At 35.7% G+C, this 22,047-nt stretch overlaps 4 protein-coding genes across 6 annotated transcripts; 2 read left to right on the top strand and 2 right to left on the bottom strand.

The window, feature by feature from the left end:
• Window positions 1-4,464: 4,464 nt before the first annotated feature.
• LOC117565363 (uncharacterized) lies at window positions 4,465-11,260 on the bottom strand. 2 transcript variants are annotated; one of them, XM_034244426.2, is made up of 3 exons: window positions 11,157-11,260; window positions 7,960-8,140; window positions 4,465-5,028 (listed from the first exon to the last, which is right to left on the bottom strand). In XM_034244426.2, the coding sequence occupies exons 2-3, from the start codon at window positions 8,027-8,029 to the stop codon at window positions 4,643-4,645; spliced, it is 456 nt and encodes a 151-aa protein (XP_034100317.1). In that variant the 5' UTR covers window positions 8,030-8,140; window positions 11,157-11,260; the 3' UTR covers window positions 4,465-4,642. The 2 variants fall into 2 exon arrangements, with proteins under 2 accessions (XP_034100317.1, XP_034100318.1); XM_034244427.2 differs by lacking the exon at window positions 11,157-11,260 and adding an exon at window positions 8,546-8,658.
• A 1,423-nt stretch (window positions 11,261-12,683) lies between these two features.
• LOC117566040 (uncharacterized) lies at window positions 12,684-16,523 on the top strand. Its single transcript, XM_034245490.2, has 4 exons — window positions 12,684-13,021; window positions 15,018-15,191; window positions 15,262-15,645; window positions 15,708-16,523. Exons 1-3 carry the CDS (start codon window positions 12,967-12,969, stop codon window positions 15,477-15,479), a joined length of 447 nt encoding a protein of 148 aa, XP_034101381.1. The 5' UTR covers window positions 12,684-12,966; the 3' UTR covers window positions 15,480-15,645; window positions 15,708-16,523.
• A 50-nt stretch (window positions 16,524-16,573) lies between these two features.
• On the bottom strand, window positions 16,574-17,341 carry LOC117566041 (guanine nucleotide exchange factor MSS4 homolog). Its single transcript, XM_034245491.2, has 2 exons — window positions 17,152-17,341; window positions 16,574-17,086 (listed from the first exon to the last, which is right to left on the bottom strand). Exons 1-2 carry the CDS (start codon window positions 17,272-17,274, stop codon window positions 16,841-16,843), a joined length of 369 nt encoding a protein of 122 aa, XP_034101382.1. The 5' UTR covers window positions 17,275-17,341; the 3' UTR covers window positions 16,574-16,840.
• Window positions 17,342-17,740: 399 nt separating this feature from the next.
• Window positions 17,741-22,011, top strand: LOC117566036 (protein mitoshell). 2 transcript variants are annotated; one of them, XM_034245486.2, is made up of 6 exons: window positions 17,741-17,812; window positions 17,985-18,449; window positions 18,953-19,154; window positions 19,217-20,336; window positions 20,636-20,782; window positions 21,085-22,011. In XM_034245486.2, the coding sequence occupies exons 2-6, from the start codon at window positions 18,050-18,052 to the stop codon at window positions 21,229-21,231; spliced, it is 2,016 nt and encodes a 671-aa protein (XP_034101377.1). In that variant the 5' UTR covers window positions 17,741-17,812; window positions 17,985-18,049; the 3' UTR covers window positions 21,232-22,011. The 2 variants fall into 2 exon arrangements, with proteins under 2 accessions (XP_034101377.1, XP_034101376.1); XM_034245485.2 differs by lacking the exon at window positions 17,741-17,812 and having other exon boundaries at window positions 17,856-18,449.
• The last annotated feature ends 36 nt before the right edge of the window (window positions 22,012-22,047 follow it).

Genomic DNA, 22,047 nt, shown 5'->3' with positions numbered 1-22,047 from the left:
TTAATTAATATTAACAAAACAACTTTGAGAATGCAAAATAAGGTCTTTCGATTAGACGTAAAATCAATGAATGATTCAAAAAGATTAAACCCATTATTAATACAATTTAATCGGTTATTAAAAAACCATAATCGATTACTGTGTATCGTATGATAAAATGAGAAATCTCTAATTATATGTATGTAAGTGTTACGCAAAAGTGATCAGTTTTTTATATTATAGTTTTCATTAATATCCCTACTATATTAATATAATCGTCGAAAATTCAACAGGAAAATAATATTGCACGATTAAATTTTCGGTAAACTGAACTTTCTGTATAATACCTAACGTGATCTTTAGATATGACGCCAAAAATAGATTGGAATGAATTGATTTCCGATAAAAAGGTAGAACACAATTTTTAATTGCATTTTATAAAAATTTAATTCGATTCATATCTATCAGTTTATTGGAACGGGATCTTTCGGTGCTGTATTCTAGGTGACATCGAACTTAAAAAATGGTCAAAAAATCGTCGTGATTAAACAAAAAAATAAAAAAGAAGTCGACATGCTATCGTAGGTCAATCATAATAATATTGTAAAATTAATAGGTACTACAAAAGATGAGAAGGAACGAATGGCCATTGCAATGGAATACGCAGAGTGTGGCTCGCTTCATAGCTTACTGCACAATGAGGAAAATAAGAACATCATTTTACCACATACACTGTGTATTAGCTGGATGCTACAATGTGCGGAGGTATATATCTGAATAATCAAAGCTTTATCAAATTGGTTTTCTACACGTTCATCTCATTTTAAGGCCATTAAATACCTTCATGAACTTAGTCCGAAAATTCTTCATCGTGATCTAAAACCACGTAATCTACTGCTTTTCAATAATTGTCGAAGCGATTTTGGCACAGTTAAGTAGCTGGAAACCATTAAGTCTTATGTTGGAACTGTTTGTTATATGACACCAGAGGTACATACTCTAATGAGTTTAAAAATTATTGTACTTATTCAGTTTATACAAAATAAGGTAGCTGGCACCCATTCATACACCGAAAAATGTGACGTATATATAGCTTTGGTATTTCATTTTGGGAAGTAATGTCAAGAAAGACGCTCTTTTACCACTTGGAAACTCATCGGAGTGTTCACGTTAAAAGGAAAACCACAAAAGGTTAGAGATTACCTGAAATATGCAACTGTTTCTAATATTCTTGACATTTTAGATCATCGTCCAGCCATCGATGACATTCGGAATATTCCAAAATCCGAGCAGATAATATAATTTATAGAACGCTGTTGGAATGGACGCATATAAACGACCGACAATGTGAGAAATAATACGTAATATTAATATTTTGTACTCAATTAGGGAAATGGAAGAGCCTTACTTATATCTGAAAATACCAGACACAAATAATGAAGAAGTTGTATTACAAGAAGTGAATGAAGATAGCAAAACAATTTCCAATATATGTATCGGAAAGTGAAATACCAGCTACAACCTTGACATGATAGACAAAGTTAAGGACGATGAAATGACTGTAGAACATATCTAGTTTGATTTTCACCGAGAATTATGAAATGAGAATTTTGTAAGTGTTTATGGATTTATTATGTTTTGGAATGAAAATATATAATCGAAATATCTTTTTTTATTTATATTAAAAATTAAACTGTCTAATTGCACGCATTAATGATATATTCAAATAATCAACAACTTGCACTGTTTTTAAATATTTATAATATAGGAGCCGTATATTTTGAAGACATATTTAAGACTCTCTGAATATGCATTTATAAAATAATTTTGATACTTTCAAGAATAACTAAAGTCTTTATGATTCCTGAAAATTTTGTGGCGATTAGACAAAAAAATTTTAAAGTTAGTTAAGAAATTCTTTTGTATGAAGAAAAGTGCTCACTTACTACGGATCTTAATAGCTTTGGTTTACTAAGAAAAAAAAAGTAATTGAGTTTCATTACGCATACGCAGAGTGTTGCAGAATTTGAATGGACCGCAGCCAATTAAGTGTCCGCCTTCAATCTACTTTGACACAAAAAACATTAAACTTTATGATTAACATACAGACCAATTGCAAATCGTTTGCATATCCAATGGGAAATCGAATGGAAACGTAATAGAAATTCACTGTTTGCATTCTAACATCCAACAAGCAATGAACTGTGAGTTATTCAAACCAAAGGAAATCAATAAAGTTGTTTGCATACTCTCGATAGTGAATCATATAAATGTTCGTATGGAAACTTAAAGAAGAGTAATCATTTTAATTGGAGAGCAAGTAATAAAGCGGCATAGAAGCAAAAGTGATGTTATATCGCTTTATAGCAGCATAATTAATAATTCGGTGTGGCGCCGAATAAGAGTTCTGTTGTCTTAAGCTGCAACACAAAGTCCTTCCAGACGAGAAGAGAACAGGACAGCAAGTGGGAAAGCAGCTGCCGAAAGAGAGGGAGAGAGAGAGAGAGTAACATTAAAGTTGAAGTACGCACACCCCAATGAGTCAACGATATAAGTAGAACATTTGCTGTTGTCGCAAGAACAGAATTCAAAATCAATGTTTTTTATGTTGGCGCCAAACTGTCCACGCAAATAAAAGAAAGAAAGACACATTGCTCATCCGAGGGGGGAGTGTATGGGTGTGTGAGTGTGGCGAATAGGAAAACGAGTGGAATAAGAGAGAAAGCGAGAGGATGTTGGTATCAAGCGGAAGCTGCGACTGCTGTTGCTCAGCTGGCGTCGGGCTGTCGACGAACGCACACGCACTCAAACACACACACACACGCACACATATAATATATATATGTTCTAACACACACCCATACACTCTCACTCATTCATACACACAGACACACGCACACTCTTGCTAGACAAAGGCAGCCAAAAACTATTTGAACTGACGCCGCAAAACAACAACACAAATAAGTGAGAGCTATGTTGACCACTGAACGACTACGAAATACCCTTTCCCCAAAGAAAGTGCAATGTATGCACTTCTGTTAACAAGTAACACACGCATTGAAATACCCATTAAACGCATGCGGACACAGGGTACATTCGTTGAAAATTAAACTCACGTAGCTCGCACAAATTTGTAAGTATGTGCACGAGTATCTGGGCTAAGACAAATAACAACAAATGTAACGAAGCCAGCAATTGCTGCAGCAACAGCAGCAACTCCTTCAACTGTGTGTGTGTGTTTGTCGGTCCTGTGTTTCGTCCTTGTTGTCATCAAGTACAACTATTTTACTAAAGTAAAAGATGTCCTTTTTCACAAGCACTAAACAACGGGAAGTGATTGTTTGCAATTCTAAACTTTTATGAATTTCCAGCAACTACAAAATTCATAAAGGAAAATAAAAACAAATGAATATAAATCACTCGATAAACGTAAACCATTGAAATCTATTGAAATATCATTTAATTGATATATATATATGTATATATATTATAATAAGAACACGAAAATATAATTTTATTTAGAGAAAGGCAAAGAATACATAAAATAAAATAAACGGAATGAGTGGAAAATTGAATTAAAAAAAAAAAAAATTATTTATAAATAGTTTTCATAAAAAGCTGCATTTTGTTTACGAAAATATAATATAAAATATATATAAAATAAAAAATAATTCAAATAAACGAAGCAGACATACATAACAACAATAAAACAAATAAATAAATAATAAAACAAATAAGAAAAAATGCAATAGAAAAAATATAAAATCAAAGATTGATGGAGATATAAATGAAAATAAAATGGTCATGCATTAAAACTCTAATTTTTATGTAAATATGTTCTTCCTTTAAATAAAAAAGTTGAATTTATTCAACCTAAGCTAAATTTTATTTTAAACATAAGGCTAGTTTTATATAGAAATAGAAAATAATACCAAATAAACAAAGCTGAAGCGCTTTAATAAAATGTTACACCCGTAGCATACCCTCGTATTTGGTTAATCGCTGAAGGGTATTGGAAAACACACAAAGTTATGCTATTAGTTTTGGCTGGCGATGACGCTGCGTAACTGTGACTGGGCCACAAAACAATTGTGCAGACATTTTGGCATCAACTGTTGGCCAGAACCGTTTTTATTTTTTCGTTCTTGTTTCTCTTTTCTTTTTTGGGTCATGTGGGCGAGTCCTTGGACAGAGCGTGTCTTGTTTTCTCTATACGCATGACTTGCCCCCAAAAAAAAAAACTGAGCACGATTTATTTGGATTTTCACTTTACGCATCGTATTTTATGTAATTGCAGACATTCTGCACAGCTGTCGAAACCTTGGCCAAAATCCAAATAAATTCCTTATTTACTTATTAACATTTTTATTACAAATAGAGTTCGACATATTTAGATCATGTTTTCCAATAAATATTCTATTGTATGGAGAATACGTTTTAATTTCGTTTTGACTCAACTCAGTTAAAGTAAGTGCAAAAATCGTATAGAAAACAAGAGATGAATACAGTATTCATCATTTAATATAATATTTAAATACAAATACGAATACAAACTACTTAAATGTGATATTATAGAGCTTATGTCTAATGCACAAATATTTCAATTATATTACAATTTATCTTTGAAATTTCTCAATGATAACGATGGAATGGCAAATGGAAATCAGTGTCTCAGCAGATAGCGCAGCACCATCGCTAAACCCAGCGATGTGATGAGACTTCCACCAAATCCAGACAGAGAAGTTGCTCCATTGCAGCCATCGTCGCTGCAGGTGCAAATGGTTTGCTTGAAGCCCTCGTTGTCGGCCGAAAAACACGAGTTGGGCGTCTTCTCCGCTATCCAGCCGCAGCTGCGATCAATACGATGCTCATCGTACAGCTCCAACTTAATGATTGTCTTCCGGCAGAACGCTTGTTGATCGCCGCCGCCTTGTCCGGTGCATTCCCTCAGATATTGATCGTCGCGTTGGGCACGTGGCGTTTTTACCAACAGATTGGCGCAATCGGCATTCTCATGCGAATTGCACTGATGACAGCGAATGGCCGAAACTGCATAAATAAATAATGAATAATGCAATCTATCAGCGAAATTGTACAACAATGACATTCCAAAAAACGAGGGCGAAGTGACAGCTTTGCCCTCGCCCTTTTCAGACATCCCGACATCTTGACAGCAAATTATTTTATTAGCCCCCATTGGCTGTCAGCCACTAAGCACAACAAAAAACAAGTAAGAAGGCTACAGTCCAGTGTGTTCTACTGTGAGATACCCGCTATCCATTTTGAATAAAAGCAAAACATTTCGGTATTACTCTCAAAATATATCAACATAATATACCACAAAAAAAAAACTGAAAATGTGTCAAATCGTATATTTGGTATACTGATATGGTTGTTGCATTCAAAATATACCAAATAATATACCATAAAATACTAGAAATATACCGACTGGTATACAAAATATACTATAGATTGCAAAATATACCAAATTGACACAGCAACTAAGCTTCTTATTCGATTTTTGTCAATTTGCGGAAGTGGGCGTGGCATGACAAATGCTGTCGAAAAAATATTATAGCTCTATCTCTTATAGTCTCTGAGATCTAGGTGTTCAGACGGACAGACAGACAGACAGACGGACATGGCTAAATCGTCTCGGCAGTTGACTTTGATAAAGAATATATATAGGGTCGGAGATGCCTTCTTATGCCTGTATAAAACGTATGTAACGTTTTCTGCCGGCTCAAAGTTATAATACCCTTCTATCCTATGGGTGGCGGGTATAAAAAGAGAAACACTGTTTTACTGACTGACTGACTGACTGTCTGACTTTTGCTGGCCAAGTCAGAGACTCTCTGCATTGAGCCTAATAATTGCATGTCAACAGCGAGTGCTTCGAGCTCGCTTTCGATTTTTTGTTGTGTTGGCACGCAAGTGACACTCGAACTCGATCCGAATGCCTAGATACCCTAACAACTGCTAAGAAACATATCTTCCTAGACTGAATAAAAACCATAAATTCCTTTTTTTTTGTTTAGGCATAACTCAAGAATAGTTGGTAAAGTTCAAACTGGCGCGAAAAGTAGAACATTTAATGAACAGCATTAAATGCTGTCAGTTGTTGTAAATGTCGAGTGTCAGACGTTTTACGGGGCGTATGCGCAATTTTTTGCCATTGCCAAAGTAAAAGGAAATTACGGGTATTTGGCCTACTCAGCTAACATGAAGTGCTGAATTGGGGGTGTATCTGTGTGTGTGTGTGTGTGTGTGTGTATATATATATATGTGTGTGTGTGTGGGTCAAGTTATTTCACCTTTGGGTAATTAAGCCGCACAGAAACATTGAATACGACGCTAATAAAAAGAAAAGCAACTGCCATAAAAATGCGACTGCTGTTGCAAGTTGGCATTTCAATTTAAGACCCTAGATCTGAAACTCGAGATTTGGCATTTTTGCATTTTCACATTTCACAATATTCTTCCTACTATTCCCATTTCTCCATTCTATACCGTTTTTTGCTGTATATTCATGCGGCTTGCGGTTTCAATACAACTCAACAGCAACACAACAGCAACACAGACATGAATTTGCAAATTCTTATTGAGAGAAAGAACAGTGAGAGAGAGAGAGACACTGTGCCGCCTTTCAGTTGACAATTGGATGCTAATGAGACGCATTCTCAAATGATAAAGCCAAGCGGGGGAAGCTGACGTAAGGTCGTGGGCAAGGGCAAGGGTAAGGGTTGAGCAGGCGACCGTGCAAGTATTTGCTCGGCTTATTATCACTAAATAGCTTCAATAATTTAACGCCTTTAATGTGCTTGTCTGACGAGCATATGGAAGTACTTGTTCACACTACAAGAAAAGAATCAGCATTTAATTCTTTAAATGAAAAAGTCAAAGAAATAAGCAAAAAAAAAACTCGCAAACAAAATATTGTTTAATTATATTGAAAACAAAATATTAAAAAAAAAAATATTGACTAAAAAGTATAAAAATAATTAATTAAATGAAAGGAAAATAATAATGATTTTTATTTATATCTCAATTTCCGAATTTCATAGTATTTATATAAATAAAATCCATTATTAACCATTTCCTTCCTTTCATTTGCTAAAGGAGTTCGCTTTGACAAATATGTTAATAAATATATTATCATTATTTGACAATTGAATTTAATTAAGTAAATAACCAAAAATTGCAAAGTAAAATAAAATTCCTACACTAATTCATTAATTTGTTATTTTAAATGTTCCAACGAATTGTGGTTTGACATATTTTTGAAACCAAATTGATTTTATTTTCATAAATTCAATAATTTTTGCTTTTTAATATGACAAGGAATTTTGGTTTGTCATCTTTAATAATAAATTCATTTATTACTTACACAAATAATCGAAAGTTGCAAAGTAAAATAAAATTATAAAAAGCAAACCATATTGATTTTATTAAATTAATTCAATAATTTTTACACATTATTGTGCCAAGGAATTTTGGTTCGACATGTTTGATAATGAGTATAATAATGTCAAGTAATAATTGAATTTCATTGGGTTTACTTAAATGCAATCAGAAACGTTAAAGTTTTAAAGCATGAAATAGCGAAATGTGCTTGTGAAGTCAGCCCGTAATTTAATTAAAGTGCAAAGCCAAAATTGAATTGCTTTGTTCAATTCTGCCATTTATTGGCTAACATGATTCATCCGGCTGCTCAAAATTGAAAAGTGTTGGCATCATTTTCCGCATCAAAGCGTCCAACGCTTGACGAGACTGAATGGAAAACCAATCGATTTGATAGCCAAAAAAGCCAATAAAGTGTTATTGGATGATTAACTTGTATTGTGTTCAAATTCTATTAAATTCAACAAAGAAACTAACTAATAATATTGCCCAATTCTGTGCCATAAAACAATACCCATTTATAAGTATGTATATAATTAATTGGTATATTCGCATGTCGGTGTATATGTTCAATTTTACCTGATAAGAAATTCGCTGTTAAGGCGATAAACACAAAGTAGACGAGCTTCGTTGACATTATGCCTGGCATCTTTGTCTCGTGACTTCTTCTTCCAAAATAAATGAGAATTGATTGCGAAGTCTTCTCAGTGTTTTTTTTGATCTGATTTTTGTGCAGTCAATTACAGTGCCATGTGATTATCTAAAGGGGGAAGAAATTGTTAACAGATTAGTTAAGGTTCTCGTATCTTAACTTATGGTAATTAGCACAATTAGCAAAGCTTAAATAATCTTGAACAGAGATAAGCGATAGTTGTGTGTAAAACAAATACTTTTAACATTCACAGTTGTTAGTTTGGAGCTACACTTGAAAAAAATAATGCTTTTTGGTTACCAACAAATATAGTTATTTAGAAGCATTTTGAAGTTTCACGAATTTTTTTAAAAGTTCGAAATATTTTTGAATTGAAAGTTTGATGAAAAATCTTTTCTTTTTACTATATGAAACTGCACTTTATTTGTCTTCTCGGTATAATCACTTTAATTAAATTTTATTCATTAATTAAAATATGGTAATTTAGTCACATTTAAGTGCAATTAAACTCACAACTAATTTGTGTATTTATTTTGTTATTACGAATGTGAGAAAAAGCTTAGCTGGCGACAACTTGACGCGTGCACCGTTCAGATGAATCTGAAAACTTGGTTTGCATTTTCAAAACAGATTGATTTGGAAAACGCGAACGCGACTGAAGAAGAATCAACACAAATACAAATACAAAAAATAAAACGAAAAAATACAGCAGAGAGACAAGCCACTATGTTGAATTTGACCCGTTTTCGTGGCCAAAACTCATTTTTCGCAAGTATTCAAATTTCCGTGTTTTTAATGTTACCATGTTGAGAAATGATCAAATCGCGATATTGTATACCGAAAATGTTAACTTAACAGTTTAATGTTAAAATAACAGCTGTTAAAGTAAGCTGTTGCAAGCAGACAATACGTGCAGTGTTAAATGTTAAATTTGCGATGCAATTTCAAATTGGCATATCTCCCACAAAAAATCATTGAATAATAAAATTCAAAAGGAATATTACTTCTTTAAGTTATTACTATGTGTTGATACTAATATGTTCCGTGTTTTGTTCGTATTTTTCTAACAATTTGTATATTTAGCAAGTGTTGTCCCCTTGTCACTTTTCGAAAGAAAGTTGAACTTTCCAAAAGGTTTTAACTAAAATGTTCAAATTTGTTCAGTAAGTGTCCATATACATGTTGTAGATCTGTCAATTCTGAATTCATAACATGTAAGCTCATTATGCGTTTTTTGCGGTTTTTTGCGTAATTTGAATTATTAGGGAGTAGCATTTGGCCAGAATTGCAGAACTGCTAAAGCCTTTGCGATTTTTTTTTTCTTGAATAACTTCCATATTTATTATCCGATCTGAACCAAATTTTCAGGAAGCATTTGAAATAGGACATTCATCATGTGTTCCAAAATTCGGGTCTCTAACTTGAAAATTGATTTATATATTCGCTTTTTTTCGATTTATGTGGGCGTTGACACGCCCACTTTTCTAAAATACCTTCGTATAGCAATAACCTTTATTATACAAGAAACCTGCATTCAAAAATCTTGTTAATTTAAAAAATTTTAATTTTGGCCACAAAAACGGGTCAAATTCAACATAGTGCAAGCGACAGACGAGATTACAGATTACACAGACAAAGTGTGGCTGAGAACATTGCATGCGTGTGTGCAAGCAACCGAGAGAGAAAGTGAGACGTGAGAGGGGGCAGAGAGCGGCTGGGAGAGAGAGGCACAAAAGCTGCATTAACAAGTACGAAAGGTGTAATCAAATCTGATTAACTACAGAATACGCGTCATTCATTCTTTTGAGATGACTAAAGATTTTTACTTACAATTCGACCGCAATAAAATTCTCAAAAATTCCATTGCTCGCCTTTACCTGATTAATCTAGGTCAGCATATAAGTGTGTATGTATATGTAGTACACAGATTATGGATTCGAAAATGAGTCGCACATTCGCTTGCCACTTAATGGGAACACCTTTCTTCACTAAACACTCCAGGTATAATAGCAGTAGCTAGTATGAAAAGAGCAAAGGCTTTTGCCTATAGACGGTTTTCAAAAGAAGCTGTGGAAAAACGTCCGTCACTTGATCGCCGCTTCGGGGTCGACATTGAAAGTGGCATAAACAGCATAACAGCATAAATAGGACTGAGAGCGAAAGAGAGATGGAGAGGGAGTTCTTCCCCCTGGGTTGATTATGTTTGTATTAGCTAGCAAAATGAAGCCGCCCTAAACCGGTGTGATGACCAACATTTGCCAAGACCTTGTTATTGTATTTATGCCGTGTTGCAGATTATGTTCCGGTGTCAGTGAAAAGTGTTGATAGCAATTGTAGAACGCTAAACAACTAAGCACAATTTTCTTATCAGCGACTTGTTTTAGTTAAAACTGGTATTCGGCTACCGAAACTCAGTCACTTTGGTTTCATCTAGATGTCAAAGCAGAAAAATCAATTCAATAACTGTCTGTTGCTTGTAATTCCAACGGACCGGAAATCTTAGGCTTATCTCAAGTCCGCAGCAGATCACGGCATTTGTTATACTTATTTTATACAACAACAAATATATCAATTTCTATATATCAATTTCTATACCGTGATAAACACAGTTGTATACAAAATGTTTTTAAATAAACAAAGATTTATGACTCATAAATATACTTTTGCTTTTTACAATTATGTAATTGAGCAAGAATTTCTGCATAGCTAAATGAAATTATTGCGGTGATTAGCATTTCTCAACTGTTTTGACATGGATCGTATTCGACAGTTGCCAGTTGAAATTGGTTTTAGGTGGTTCGCAAAACAAATTGCACCGCTTTGAAAAAGTACAAGGGAAAAAAAAAGCGTCAGAGAACGAGATCTTTTAAAAGTTCACAAAGTTACTATAATATTATATTTTACAACTTTCTAATAAGCAAACAAATATGTTCAAAATTTCAATGTTCAATTTCAATTTAAATACTTAAAAAAGTATAACCAGCTAACCTTTTCTCAATATTAATTCAATTTACATATATATTTTCCTAAATTTTATGTATTATGTATTTTATGTTTTCTTTTTTTGTTGCTTTTTCTATTGCGTGTTTGCTTTTATTAACACTTAAACTCAGTTTAAACTCACAAATTTACAGACGTATTCTTTGATGTGCGATCCAATAATAAATGTTAAACTTCTATTTGTGTTTCTTTGGCATGTGCTTTGCCTGCTAATGAAGAAAGAACTGAGCTTCCAGCTGGCAGGTTCAGTGGAACTCTCGAAAAACAATTTCGTAGTACTTCGCGAGCAAACAGCTGATCTTTCCGATTCCCTTGCCCGGTCTTGCGACTATATGAATACATACAAACATATGTAAATAAGTATATGCATGTGTTTGTGTGTGTAGGTTGGAGTGATCTGTACTGTTATTGTTTGCTAAAACTGGTTTGCTTTTGATTTGTTTCCAGCGCCACCTTCGCTTGCTCCCTCTCATTCTTCTTTCACAGCGTTGATAATTAATTGCAGAAAATATGCTGAGGCGTCATAGAAGCTGCTTTGCTTTGTCAATATGCATATTAAAAAGAAAGAGCAACAGCAAATGATGGTGCAAAAGCAACAACACTTCATCGAGCTAGGGCATTTTAGGTTCATTGAGCTGACTACACAAGAATAGCGGTATATTTTCAAAGCTATAAAGAACCAGTATTTTGTTAGTTGCTTAGCTAAGTCTCTCATGCCAAACAGTCAAGCTTATGACGTGCGCTTTAAAGCTTTTGTGCGCTACGAAACTTTAAGCGGTCATAGCTTAATCCGTTAAATTGAAACAATTTGCTTATCGGCATTTTGATTAGGCGTACTTTAACCCTAGAGTAAAGCTGTAAAATACTATTTATAGAAATTCGACGCTTAAATGAAAGTGGTAATGACATCAATTGAAGCGCAGCTCAAGTGAGCCAGACAGAGACAGGGTGCGAGCCAGTGAGTGTGCGGCGTATTGCATGAGTGAGATGCAAAATCAAAAGGGCAAGGCACTGAATTCACATTGGGATTTGTTTCGAACTGAGATTGAGGGGGGTCTGCAATTTTTGCTTTGATTGAGGCACAAAAGCAACGCACAATTGCAAAAAAAAAAAAGAGAAGACATACACAAAAAAGAAAAAAATAGCTTAGCTCAATTGGCACTGCGACTCGAACGACTTGACGACGGTTGTCGACTTGATAGGCTAAAGGAAACTTACGATTAAGCTTAATTAATAAGCTGGGCAGATAGATTTATGTCACCAGTAAGCAATGGAACATATGTAGCTACACAGCTCCAGACACTATTACGTTGATGCACGTGCGATTTAAACAAAAATGTCTCGCTCGCCATTTAGTTTTAGTGGCGCTCAGGGTTAAGAATAGCTTCGAATCCAATTCCGACATGTTGTGCTTAATTACAATTTAATTGCCTCATTTGCATAGATCGCAAGCACCAAATTTTATGTTGGCCTGTGCAAATCGTCTCTCCTTGTGAGAGCCACAGGACTCTCAGAGAACCGTAAAGCTCGCGCTGTATAGCATGAGCCCGCAAAAGCTCGCTCAAAAGCTCAACGGCCATTAGACGCTGTGGCTGTGACTGTGGCTGAGGCTGCGTTTGTGAGGCTATCTGACCGAGTGCTCATCTGCTTATTCGTTCCACATTTGTCGGGCAAGCTGCGTCGACAGTTCTTCAGTCGCTTGTTGTCGTTGTGACGTTCTCGTTGTCGCCTAGCGCCGTTTATCGCTTGTTCTTTGCAGCAGCATAAAAAGTGTTTGACAAAAAAAAAAAAAAAAGAGGATTAAGCACAGGAGTAGTACACCTAAAGAAGTTAACAATTAAATCGAAACATTCGAGTGTGAAAATATTATTAAAAACAAAGAGCTTTAAACTGAGTGTTTTTCAATCGTTTCAAATATATCCAATTGAATCAAAATGCAGTACATCTATGTGATTAGCGCGCTCATTTTGGCAATTGCCGTGCAGCAAGGTAAATGGAAAAATTCAAATTCAAAGCCACTCAATTTAAATTTCAAATAAAAAGCAAAAGAAAAAGGGAAATCTGCTTGTGATTACATAATGCGTACACGGCAAAGAAACAGAGAGTGTGTGAGATAGAGAAAGAGCGAGTGGAAGTTTTAACTCTGTCACTGAGCACGTCCTGCATTGCCCCCGAAAAAAAAGAGAGTGTGAGAAAGAGAGAGAGCGAGAGAGACAGAGAGAGAGAATATGACACACTGACGCCCTGACGCCAGTCAGTGCCGGCCACAATGGCGCCTTTTTGGGCACCCAAATCGCTGAATTCATTGCACCCCATTCACCCGAATATTCTGTAGTTCCTTGTGACATGCGAATAGTCCTTTCATTTAATTGGCACTTTTACTATCCGTATACCATTAGCATATTGTCGATATGCAATCCCACTTGTCATAGATCTCATATACAGACATAGAGAGAGAGAAAAAGTCGCGACCATCTAATCCCCATCTTAATTCGCAGTTTTTCCTGCCGCCTGCCTTTCTTTCAACTGCGTGTGTGTGTATGTGGGACATGCGCACACTCGCTTGCTCCATTTGCCCTGCCTGTCATTTGGTTAACAGGCTTGGGGGCCAAATGCAATACTTCCTTCCATCTCGTCCTCCCTTGCAATCACCACAAACTGTGCCTCAAGTCGACGCACTTACATAAAGCACGAACAGCGTTATTAATAGAAGATAAGGAACCGATTTAGATATGCACATGAATACATATAGCATAGTTGTAGGCATAGCGTATAGCTCAATAAATCAATTTATAGGCAAAGCAATCAATGCATTCCCCAACAGCATTTATTGACTACAATTAAATATGACGAACAATTCAAATTGAAGACTGAGAAGCAAAAAAATAAAAATCTGAAGTAAAAATTACAATTTCATTATAATTCTCAATTTTTATATTGAAATCAATTGTTGTTGTAAAAAACAGGAAACCTTTTAGTCGGTCACTGCAATTTCGCCATTAGAATGGCAAAGTAATTACATTAAACTGCTTTAATGTTTGCTTAATGCGTATACTTAATATTTATAGGACACATGATATTCTAGGAACTATCTCAAAGGGGCGTTGAGCTACCTTTTGTGCGCTTTTTGAGTTCGTTGTCTTAGATATTGTGTTGTGCATTGTCTGGCCGAGCACTCGACAACAATGCGCCTTATGTAAGCACACTTGGAGGCCAGAAACTGGGCCTCTTGCTTTGGGGTGGATGGTGGCAAAGTCAGTTATTGAAGTCCATTAACAAGTAAACTCTGATGGAAGCGAACGTCAGTTTCCCACTAATTACCATCAGGCCTAACAGGCGGACTCTAATGGAGGCGTTGTTTTTCTGTTCATTTTGGTTGCAATGTGCCATTTTTGGCACAGCGTGTGGCAAAAGCGCATATCAATTGCATAATAAACGAGGAATGGCAGGGAGTGTTACTTAGAAGAAGCAACGTGTGAGCAATCGAGGCGGAGGTACATTTCATAAACAAAAGCATAACATACTCGTATTTGTTGTTGTTTGTCGGATAATAATGCGAATCTCGTGTCGTGTCGCATACGACCTTAAATTCAATTTAGCTAAGTCAACGACTCAATCAAAAAGAGCTCAATGCAGTGTCGCGGATATTTGTTTACACTTGTTTTATTCTCTTTGTTTAACAATTAAGGTTAAGCGTATGCGAGCTAAGTAAATATTGCAATTGTATTGCAATTGTACTTTTTTAATTGACACAAGCAGGATTACTTTGATTGTTGCTGCCTAGATGAGGAATCAAGGAACAGAATTTAATTTTTGTTTATCATATTCCTATTCCAATTCCTGATGATGTTGACTTGATGAACCTTATGGACAAATAACCAATTTAGATAATTTATCAACATCACTAAACAATTCAAGTTTATTTAATTTCTTTTATCAAGAACACTAAGAAAATAGCTAAATTTTTTATGCATTTTTTTTTTAGGCGCTGCCATCAAATGCTTTGTCTGCAACAGTCACAAAGACGCCAACTGTGCGCTGGATATACCCCCAGATAATTTGCTGAAGGACTGCCAGGAGGATTACTCGACACGCGGCAAGGGCATACCGACCTATTGTCGCAAGATCACACAGATCATTGAGTTCTCCGTGAATAGCCGTAAGTTCAAGTGAACAACTCTTAGACGCATACTGAAAGATCTTCCCTTTTTTGTCTTGGGTATTTGCAGTGCCACCAGATAGCCGTGTGATACGCACCTGCGGTTTCCAGAATCAAACATCGACCAATTACTGTTATCAGCGCGCCGGCTTTGGTGGCCGACAGGTGGTCTGCTCCTGTGATACCGATAACTGCAACGGCGCCTCTACGCTTAGCGGCATCTCGGCTTTGGGCATGCTTGGCACCGTTGGCCTCATATTGAGCGCCTTCAAGTGGCTGCAGCGTTAATTCAGCTGAACAATTCTATTGTTTTTTATGTTTATTTTTCTCTCTATTTTTCCTCAAACCTCTGCTCTGTTGAACCTTTCAGTTCGTCCTTTAACTTTTCACATTGATCTACAAAACAAAAAGCCCAAACAACAAAAACTTTATGCTCCACCAGTTGCTACAGTTGGTAAGAATTTTACTCTTTCAGCATTGTTAAATCTTTAATCTCACCAAGTATTTCTCTTGCAGTTTAATTTCAGCAACAATGTCAAATGGCAAAAGCTTTATAAACAAAAAGAAACAAATCTTTAAGTGTATATAAAAAAAAGAAACAAACAACAATTGGCCAATAAAATTATGTCATTACAATAATATGGATTTTGAAACTAAAGTATTTAATAACAGCAATGATAATAGAAATACAACAACAACAACAAAAACCTACCGTAATTACAACATGAAAAGTATTCGAAGCCCCCCTATAAAAGTAAATGATTAAATTTAATCAAATGAAACGTTGTAGTTAAGATGATAAAAATAAAAATTAAAAGTAACAAAAAAAAAAAGATTTAACGAAAATTTAGTAGTACATACATATACAAAAAAAAAAATGTTAACACTTTTGCTCTGAGTTCCCTTTTTTATTTTCATAAGAACGTTTTCTAACAAACCAAACGAAAGCTAAACAAAAAGTATTTAACAAATAACAAATCAACAATGATTGCTAAACATTTTCATAAATATAATACACATCTTCTAGACAAATTTATAATGATAACGATATAAACCAATTGAATTCAATCCCCAATCAAACCATTTAGGTTAAGCTAAAAAAAACACGCTTAATGGACATCGCCAGAGGCCAAGCGATAATCACGCTCCCCATACATATTGAACACTCGTTGTAACCAACTGCCAAAGAAAATAAAAAAAAGAAAACTTAATACAAAGAACCATTGATCCTATTGGGATTCCCCTTTGCTACAATCTAGGAAAAACCTGAAGCAAGGGCGCATAATGGAAATTGGGAAAAGCGCAAATACCAAAAAAAAAATGAGAAACCCATACAAAGTACATTTTAGTTACAACAATTTGTAAGCCACACAAAAACAACATTTATCATGACCATTATTTTTTTTAGTTCTGAATCTCCTCCTTAAATGCAATAATTATAATGCAATAAAATTGTAAAATGTTTGAGCGAAAAACAATAAATATAAAAAAAATAAAAACAAAAATGATGGTGCGTTCTATGCGGAATGCGAACCAATTAACTTAATTATATTACACACTCTTTCCTGCTTGAAAGTTATGTTTTTAAATTACAATCGAGGTGTGGCAGTACATTATGGATGTTAATTGCGAGTGTGACCAGTCGCCAATTATTTGTCCGAATGCACAACGCGCTGTAGCGCCAAATAACAGCGCTTGGTCGCCAACTCATGGTATCCAACGGGTCCGCGTTCACAGTCGGCGCAGACAAGAAACTTGCGTCCATCGACAGTGTGGGAGAAGCCGATGTTCTCGAATGTCATCATATCATCGATCTGCCAGAAATTACGCAGAGTCTCTGTGCTTAATGATTCGGCTGCGTTGTCTTTGCTTTGCACCATTAGCGGCACATCTATCTGGAAAAGAATTCAGAAGTCGGTGCATTAGCACAAGCCGCAATCGTTGGTCTGAGAAAACTTACTTCTTGCTCGCAGTATTTTCCTTCGTGCGCCTTCAGCATCAAACTGTTGCAAAACTGGCAGCGCACATTTGTATTATTCTTATCGTTTGTTATTTGTTCCGCAAATTTCGCTACTTCTGTCATTTTGACAAAGTTTTTTCTGACAATATTTTTGTTTTTGCAAAGAAAAAGTAAATGTAATGCTTCCTCTTGATATGAGCGTAACAGCTGTTTAACATTACCATATACTGTTATTAACAGCGAATGCGTCAATCATTAATATCGATACAAAGACAGTCAACACATGACGAATTATCGATACTTTCATCCCAATATGATTTAAAAATTCAAATTTATACGTTAATATTTAAATATGTTATGCACGTACTTATGCACAATTTATTAAACTTGTTTTACTATTAGAATTATTAATATTAATTATTTTCAACTGCTTATTTTGAAACTTAATTATTCAGTTAAATACAAGATCTACTTTTGTTTGGAAAACTTAAATGTAAAATAATATTAAAAAAAATAAAAAGCATTTTCTAAGTGTAATTTAAATTCCATTCGATATCGATATTCTTACCGATATTTGGTTAATCGTAATTGGAGCTTTGCGCCGTCGCTTTTGTTTCGTTTTACCGTTGCTGCTTTTGTCCTGTTCGGTCAGCAATTTCCGGTGAGCACAATTGTCATTTTTTTTTTTTTTAATTTTTGAACTTTGAATGCTTGACATTCGTTTTTATTTTTTTTCTATACACATTTTTTGTATAAATCCAAAGAAATTGAGAAAATCGTGTGCTGCCTAGCGATTTAAATCAACCGCAAACTAATACAACAATTTTCTCTAGTGCAATTTTTAGTGCGGTTGCGTTTTTCGATCTATTTGCGTGAAAAAACATTTTGTGTATGTAAAATGAACAGGCGCTACAATCAACCAATGTATCAGCAATTGCCTACAATGGCCGTCGAAGCGCATTGTCAGCAATCCATGTACCAACAACACACCTATATGGATCGCTCCCGCATGGCGGTCACCGACACCATCTATGTGCAGGAGCACGTCTCCCAAAGCTCGTGGGCCATGAGCGCCCCCTCCCCGCGGATGCGTACCCCAGTATACGCGCAGGCCGGTCGTGCTCCTCCGTACATGGGCAACGGTGGCATGGCACCCCAAGCGGCACCTTCTCTATCGCATCCTTGTCCGCCGCCCCCACCGCAGGCGTCGCAGCATCAAAGTCATGCGTATGCGCCGGGACAACAGCCGGGACGCTTTGGCTACGTGCCCAATATTCAGTATTATGCCAGTAGCTCAGGTAAGTCTAGACCTCGGCTAATTTATTATTCACGAAGAAACGAAAACGAAAAGTATCCGCAAAAAAAAACGAAATGTTCTCATTCGCGGTTCTCATTTTACGGTTACAATTTTTATTTGTGAGATGCTGAGAAACTGCGAGCCGTGAATGAGAACCACGGATTCAAGAATCTGAAAACCGTGATTGGGATCACTTCATCTTGTTTGCAGATACGTTTCATCTTAAAACTTAATCCAGAATTCTAAATGAGTCCTGAAAATGTATTACCTAATTCCCTTAAATTATTTTTAAACACTTTATTTTAGTAAATTCAAATATTTCACAACTTAGAGAGAATTCATTGCTTTTATGTTGAATATATATATGTATGGGTATTTCCATAAATTAATAATGTAGATAAACATATCTAAAGATTTAATTACAAACACCTAATAGACCAATTAGACAGTAAATTTTATATTTGACTCTTCAATTATGAACTAAATCGTGTCCCAATCCTGCAGCCTCGATGAACACCAATGGACAATTGTATGTGCTTTGTTGTGCGCCGAACCCAAATCGCCCCCAGCATCAACAACAGATGACAAAGGACAATTCAACCCAGACGCAGGGAATTGTGAAGCGTAGTCGTGATGCCAGCACACAAACCGATCTTATTGGCGATGCGCCACCAATGCCACAACCACAGCAGGAGATGGGCGACAAGTAAGTGAGAGTAATATGGAATAACTATTCAAAAAGACTCCCAACATTTACATAATTTGCAGCAAGCCGAGTAACAACAACACCTCATTGTTTGATTTTATTGGCGATGGTCAGCAGTATGGCACTCTGCAGGGCAATCTACGCAACTCGGAGGTGTTGCTGCCCAAGCAGCGTCTCAAGGAAATCACGCACATTTCGCTCTACGGCAGCTCGATTGCTGAGCAAGTGGCAAGTGCACATCGTCAGCGGCCATGCTTTAAGAAGATGGACACACTGTGTGCCCGCCTTAAGCAGGATCTTTTGCGTCCCGATGGAGTGTTGCCCAACATCAATTCACAGGGAATTGCCTGGGCTGTGAAAGATTTCATATTCGTATTTACACGCATCGTCAATTCGTGGATACTATTGAAGGGATATGTGTACAATACACCCGAGGGTCTCAACAAGATCAAGGACGAACTGCCCGATGGTTTTATGGGTGCATTTGATTGCTGGCAGATCACAACACTGACCATGGTCGAGATGATCATCAAATCGTTTGTCAATCTCGACGCCATGCTGCAGAATCAGAAGAACAGTTTCACCAAAATGGATATGCATAATAGGAATTGCAACAACAACGACAGCAGTAGCGATTCCAATTCGAGCAATAAAACGCTTAACGGCATCGACATTTCCACCCTCGAGAATGGGCCCAATGCTTTCAGCACACCACGGAAAAGCACCGATCCGGAAGAGTTGAATCCACTTGTCGTAGATAATGATAACTTGGATAATAATAATATGAACTATTTGTACACTATGGTTCAGGATTCGGAGGAGGCACAGCGCTGCGTCAATGCCAATGGCACATATCTTAAGACTGGCACATACACGCCGCTGCTAAAGGAGGCAAATTCAGTGGAGCAGCCACAGTTATCGCAATCGCCGCCAAAGAGCAAGCCCATGGACTGGAAGCCAACTGACAACTGGCAACAGTCAGTTGAGTCCGCAAAGGCTCCGATCAAAACTCAACTGCCAAAGCTAAAGGCTCAATGTCGTCACAAAGATGTTAAACCCTATTCAACACCATTGAGTGTGTTGCGCCGCGAGATGACTCGCAAATTGGTTGAGCTGAGCAATCGTATTATGCTTCTACAGCACATTGATCGTTTCTTTCAAAAGCAGTTTACTCTTAATTATGTGAGTTTCAATTGCAACTTGAGTATAATTTGCTTGACTGCCTAGAGATTTAAGAGCTATAACTATCTTAACATAACATGGAATAAGTATGGGGATAGTTAAGCTAACTGTCTCGATACTTGTCACATTTCTACCTTTACAAGTCCTCAATATTGAAGAAAGCTATTAATACTCAGTTAATATTTTGGTTAATCATATTGAATGAAGCCAGTCAAAAACGTGATAAAAATCATGGCAGTTAAGCGAGTTATACTGTGCATCAAGGCATGCAATATTAACATCTATCTTAACCATTTCAGTATCCATATTTCTATGAGCGTTGCCATAGTGAGTTCATCGATGTGCGTGCCATCATCTTGAAATGTGAGAGCGCATCCTATCAGCATATTTCCCAACCCGTTCACGACTTGCGTCGCATCATATTCTTGGTGCGCCGCGATTTAAAGGTACTTGGTATCAAGTTCTTGTAAATCTACGATTTTACACACTATACAATAATCGCATAATTGTTGGTCAATATGTTTGATTTACCATTTTTTTTGCTGCGTTTTTAGCGTTTTGTGGACTGCGTCTCCAACTTAAGGTATTTGTATGAGTTTGCCATAATATGGACTAATGTACTAATCACTGGTCTCATTTGTGCACTAATCTCATAACACACACTAGCACATAACAATTCTAACACACACCCCATTAATTAGCCTTTAACATTCACTTGCAATTATACTGATAATGCTTTTCTTGCCAGGATCACACTAACATGGATTTGCGTTTGTACACCGCTCTCTATGAGCGCGCCATCAACGAGATGCTCTCCAAGACACCTTATCAACTGCAACAGTTCGAGCACATCACTGGCAATCCCATTGAGAAGATTTTCTCCTCAGACATTTAAAGTTTCTAGTATTTTAGTTAATACTTATCTCAACACAACATTCACATAACCACAAACAAATTAATCAACTCCAATTTGTTTATGGGGCAAGCTAAAATTATTTAATCACTTAGCTGACAAATACGAAAAGTAATAATTATAATTTGTTTATTGGGCCAGCTAATATTATTTAATCACTTAGCTTGCTGTTTTTTAATTTTACAATAATTAATTTAATTGTTAAATAACTTTCAGTATATAATATCAGTTCATAGTTAAAACTTTATGCTTTATAAGAAAAACACACCGCATGCTTAAAGTCAATTACACAAAGTAAAGAAAGCATTAGTTGATCAGAAATCATGTCAATCTATAAACAATTAAAATTTGAATGAAAATTGTTCGAGTCACACACAAGTTTCGAAATATCAAAATCAAAAATGAATAGACATACATATACTTAACTAATTTTTGGCAATGCAAAACCCTAGAAAAAATAGTTTTTCAAAATCGTTAAAGATCACACAATATCAAATTAAAAAATTTGATGCATTAACCAAAATTAATTGTACGTACCACAGAAAAGTGGTTGAAAATAAGAAAAACAAATTAGAAACCAGCTTAAGGCAAACATTTGCAAAAATAACTCATAATCAAAATATTAAAGTGTATTAGCAACAACACAAAACACATTTAAATTCAATATTTGTTAAATGTTCACACAAAAATTACTAACCAAATTTTTGATACATTGCTAAACAAAATGAAAAGTGATTTAAGTACTTCCATGTAATTTGAAAATTCCAATTTTATTTTTGTGGTCATTATAAAGAGTTT

This window comes from Drosophila albomicans, chromosome 2L, assembly GCF_009650485.2.
Source record: "Drosophila albomicans strain 15112-1751.03 chromosome 2L, ASM965048v2, whole genome shotgun sequence".
In the NCBI taxonomy this organism is placed as follows: Eukaryota; Metazoa; Arthropoda; class Insecta; order Diptera; family Drosophilidae; genus Drosophila; species Drosophila albomicans.
This window is presented reverse-complemented; position numbering and strand designations above follow the sequence as displayed.